At 48.2% G+C, this 5,207-nt stretch overlaps 1 protein-coding gene across 1 annotated transcript in view; it reads left to right on the top strand.

The window, feature by feature from the left end:
• Nucleotides 1-5,165, top strand: part of LOC100747486 — a 70,952-nt gene extending 65,787 nt beyond the window's left edge. Inside the window, exons 9-16 of the mRNA XM_033320106.1 lie at nt 1-107; nt 2,382-2,594; nt 2,792-2,914; nt 3,071-3,208; nt 3,644-3,841; nt 4,284-4,512; nt 4,683-4,828; nt 5,044-5,165. Of these exons, the coding sequence (XP_033175997.1) occupies nt 1-107; nt 2,382-2,594; nt 2,792-2,914; nt 3,071-3,208; nt 3,644-3,841; nt 4,284-4,512; nt 4,683-4,828; nt 5,044-5,165 (1,276 nt within the window). The remainder of the gene's footprint in view (nt 108-2,381; nt 2,595-2,791; nt 2,915-3,070; nt 3,209-3,643; nt 3,842-4,283; nt 4,513-4,682; nt 4,829-5,043) is intronic.
• Nucleotides 5,166-5,207: the final 42 nt, after the last annotated feature.

Here is a 5,207-nt window from a genome sequence, read left to right as displayed (position 1 = left end):
GAACGCAACCAGCTGTCCCGTCTGCCACAAACTCTTCCTCGGTGGCGAAGCTCTCATGGAGCACATGAAGCACACCCACAAGGATCCGAATGCCTCCGGCGTTGCCAGTAAGTATCTACGATAGTCGAGCACCCTCGACCTCGTCCGTTTCACTCTTTCTTTCTCCTTGCTTTTTTTCTCTCTGTCCCTCTGTCACATATACTTATAGGTATCGCACATGGGTAAACACACATCTATTGTTCTATCTATCTGTTTTACGCACTAACGCTACCGATATATCTGTCTGTCGACTAACGCACGATTATTCCGGCGCGATAATCTAGTTTTTCTTGCGCTTCCGTTTCTGGGAGACACCACGGTGGAGAACGACTCGTAGACGATGGGGACGACGCGCGTACACGAGAGCCGCTTATTCGCGCGATCGGTCGACTCCGTCAAACGAAAACCGTGCGCTCCGTTAGAGAAAATCGACGAAATTGCAAAGACGATTCGATGCATCGGCGCTCACGAGTCGCGGCAGAAATTTGGTCAAACTGGAATTAACCGCGGCAACCATCTACGTTTCCGAGCAGAGTGGCCCGTTAACGGTCATCATATGCACATACGTATATATGTGCTCTGCTCGGAGAATCGCGCATAGAATTGTGCACGAACAAAGTGATAGATCTCTTCCGTTAGATCGAGATTAGGGTTAATCGCAAGAGGTTCTCTACGTTTTCGAGTTCTCTACGATCGGCTCTTCCCCGTGGTCTCCGAGTTTTGCTGGGGATTCCGTCCGTCCGTCCGTCCGTCCGTCCTTTCTAACACACCAGCTAACGAGGGTTTCTCGCGAGAATTCCGCCAAGGAGAAAGAAAGAACGGAGATAGACGTAACGAGGGTGCCCCTTAATTGCGAGTAAGCCTAAAAGAGAGAGAAAGCGAGAGAGGTGGAACGATCGCTCCTCGAGACACGAGGGGTGGTTCGTCCTTAGTATTTAAGTACGTTTCACATTCCCCACCTAAGAACTTGCTTTGGCGCGGGCGATATGCACACATTGTCCTGTCACTTCTTCGTACTGTTTCGCTCAACGGAAAAAGGGGGTGTAGCACTTAGCGCACTCGCCCAACTAATACTTTGCGTACTACTATTCGCTAATATAAAACCGGTGCTTCAAAAGGGTGTCTCGTTCCGACTTTTGTGCGTGTTCTGTTAAGTGTGTGGGCATACGTATAGATAGACGTACAGAGAAGAACGATCGACGTGCGCCAAGTCAATGAGAATCTCTTTACGAAACCGCATGCCGTTTTTTCCAACGCGTCGTGTCTTGTTTCCTCCATCATTTTCTAAGTAACAGATACTACGGAAAAAAGCCAAAGTGCCAGTATCGACCTGGTGTCTTTTCTCATAGTGATAACAGAGATACGTACACGACGTAAATAACCCATCTTTCGTCCGAAATGCAACGCTATAGAAAAATAAACGTAACAGATATAGAATTTTCTACTACGGTCCGTAGTTGGACGACACCAATACCGATACATACATATATATATATATATATATATACAAATACATGTGTGTATATATATATAGATCTCTCTCTACCGAAAAGAAACCGAGAAAAGATGACAGTGATATAGAAATATATAACGTATTAATATATAAACGGAGAAACGGAGGAAAAGAAACGGACTGAATAGTAATAAAGAACGAAATTTCCCCCGCAAGGTGAGGAAAAGGGAAAAAGACTGCGAGGGAAAGAGGGAAAGAGGGAGAGATAGATATAGAGAGAGAGAGAGAGAGAGAGAGGGGGAGAGAGATTCGTCGAACTTTTCTTTGTGCGTCTATAAGCGTGCAAGCGCGCGTACGTGCGTGTGTATCTTGGTTTTTGGGCCGACGACCTCGCTCGTGAAAGGGAGCCAGCAACGGCAGAAGCAGCGCGCGGTGCGTCCGAGGTCAGTGCTCTCCTGATCCTCGGCTATCCGTGTCTGCAAGGATTCTCCCTTCGCCTTCGAGGTCGACTGGAATGTCGACGTACGTACGCGCGTATGTACACGCGAATGCGTGAGAAATAAGGTGGTGGAGGAGGAGAAGGAGGATGATGATGATGATGATGATGATGATGATGATGATGATGAAGATGATGGTGATGATAATGATGATGATGATGATGATGATGATAATGAAAGAAAAAAAAGAACGAAGAAGGATGATAATAAGGATGGTGGTGATATGACGATGGTGATGATGATGATGATGATGATGGTGATGATGATGATAATGATGATGATGGTGATGATTATGATGATGATGATGATGATGATGATGGAGGAGGTGGCTTTCGTTCCTTGGGAAGCTTTATCCTGCTTAGCATTGACCTTGAAATTGTGTCGCCCTATTGTTCCCTCCGCTGACTGCACAACCTCCGTTGCCGGGGTTTACCTAGCGAAGCGACGGACCGCCAACCACCCGTGTCCAGTGTGCGGAAAACACTACGTCAACGAGGGTAGTCTTAGGAAACACTTGGCCTGCCATCCTGAGACCAGTCAACTTAGCACAAGCCTCAGGATGTGGCCGTGCTCGGTGTGCCAAGCCGTCTTCACTCACGAGAGCGGTAAGTATAATCCTTCGTTTTACAGAAATCATGTATCAATCATGCTTATATTACATTTTCCGTTCTTTATCGATTTCGTGTTTGCCGTCTATTATCAGTTTCGTTTCAATGGCATTATCGAACGTTCGTTTAATCGGTATCTAAGCCTTGTCCAACTAACCGAGACTCTATCGAGACCGATTTACTTTGCTGTTAAGGTTTGTTGAGTCACATGGAGCACATGAGGATGGACCCCAAGCATCAGTTTGCGGCGCAATACGTTTTAAGTCGCGCCGCCGCCGAGAGGCGGGAGAGAGAAATCCTTGCGTCTTCGAGTCTAGGTATGAGGTGTTATCGTAATTTCTTGTTTAGCGCGGAAACGATGCGAAAACGATGCGAAAACGATGCGAGAACGATGCAGAAACGATAGGAAAACGATGCGACAACGATCTGAGAACGACAACCATCGTAACCACATGTACGATTCTCGTGTACAGGTGCGGGATTGGGTGTTTTGGGAAGCCAAACAGGCGGACCACAAAATTTGCAACAACCGCCGATGTGCCCTTCGCCGTCGGCTCATTCGGACAGCAGCAGTGGAAACGGAAGATTGTCGTCGGCCGGTAGTGAACCTGGTACGCTCCCCGATCTTGTTCCTCGTCTTCTTGCAAATGGTCGTCTGGAATAATCGTTAGAGTGTCGTGAATATCTTAGAGTAGACAATCTTAACACCGAACCGCAACAACCTTTTCGCATACACGTTTGTCGAAATATGTATCATTATACGCTCTAAGTAACAATCGCCGAGCCTCGAAATACCACAGCGAGAGTTGTGTATTGTAGTAAACATTATTACGCTTTATCTGGGTAAAATAAATCATCTACGAATTCTTGTGTGAGTAATTTCGTCGTACGAACGCTCAAGCTCACTCCGTTTTATAATCTCGTCTCTCTTTATACGTACATGTGTATCGAATATAATAACAACTCGATTAGATCATAGTTTTGTGTAGCGCGACTTCACACCCACCATCCTGCAAATCCACCGCCAAGCGTACTAACGAGAGCAGACTTTTGCGCAGGTACCGGTCTGCTCAACAACAACAACAATAACAACAACAACAATATGGCGTCGCCGGGGCCGAGTGGCAACAAGCTGAGCGAGATGCTACGTGCTGGAAGTCAACCAGGCTCCGCGCAACAATACCACGACGAGATGCAGTCGCAACAACAACGTATGGCAGTGATGGCCGCCGCTGTGTCAGCGGGTAAGGATCGCCGTACCGCGATCTACTCGTATTCCGGATCGATTGATCGATCGACCGGATCGGTCCAAAGAATCGTCGCGATAGAAACGCTTGTATCGGCTCGACGCCAAGGCCGTCGATACCGCTCTCTTATCGAGACCCGACGAGTCACCACGCTCCATCTGAAACATACATACGCTTCTCGTTCGTTCTACACAACCGTTGCCGATAAACTTTGATTTATAATTATATTTTTCCCTTTTTACGTTACTCTTTGCTTATCTACGACGCATAGCGTGCACTCTCCGTCTTCAAACGGCTATCGATCGCCGACAATTGACCGATTTAGAGCCAGATGGCACGCAAAGCGTGCAAACGAGATTATTAAAACTCGCGTCGAGCGAATCGATCGCCGTAGCCATGTTCGATGCGCTCCGAGATGACTTTCATTCACGATCGACAGGTTTACAAAATTCAGTGTCGCCGAATCTGTCGCCGGTGGACATGGCGTCCCTGGCGGCGGCAATGAGGATGGGAAACAACGGTGACATGAGCGGTGGTGCGCAAGGATCAACGGGACCGCAACAACAGGGAGTTCAAGCAACCGGACCAGAACAGACTCTGAGAATGCACCAGGCGGAAGCCTTACTGCGTTCTCAAGCCGAAGCCGCGCTCAGGCTGGCTGTAAGTACACGCCTTCTTCCTCCCGATTTCGTCCAATCTTTTTCCTCTATTTTTTTTTTTTCTTCTTCTTCTTCTTTTTCGTCGTCGTCGTCGTCGTCGTCGTCGTCGTCGTCGTCGTCGTCGTCGTCGTCGTCGTCGTCGTCGTCGTCGTCGTCGTCGTCGTCGTCGTCGTCGTCGTCGTCGTCGTCGTCGCAGCCAGTTCCGCGGTTGGCGGTGACGTGAGGCATCACTTGGGACAGCATAACGGAGGCAGCACCTCTGGCATGCCTGGACATCACACGAACCAGCAGATGTCTCAACAAGATACCTTACCGCCTGACCTCGGTGAGTCAACCTTTATGCATCGCGATCAAGACGATCGAAAAAATACAACGTACGCGGAGATTACGCCGCCTTCTATCCGTTGAATATCGTGACGAGTGCCATATTCTGTCTGTTACGTGCGCTCTTACACCGTTAAATTCCCTATAAACGCTTAATTAGTCTCTCTGCAACTCCAGCATGATAAAACAACGTAACACCGTCAACATTTTTCGCAGGGGAAGCGCTGCGGTTACAAGAACAGCGATTAGAACAGGCCCTGAGGCTTCACGGTGATCCTCGAGCCCTAAGTTTCACTCTCCAGCACGTCGTCAATCAACAGAACAATCAGCAACCATGAAAATTCAGTTACTACTGAGACGAGTGGACCCCTTGGACGTCG

Source organism: Bombus impatiens, unplaced genomic scaffold (assembly GCF_000188095.3).
Source record: "Bombus impatiens unplaced genomic scaffold, BIMP_2.2 scf_0237, whole genome shotgun sequence".
Lineage (NCBI taxonomy): Eukaryota > Metazoa > Arthropoda > Insecta > Hymenoptera > Apidae > Bombus > Bombus impatiens.
The sequence above is the reverse complement of the archived record's forward strand: the minus strand, read 5'-3'. Positions and strand labels throughout refer to the sequence as shown.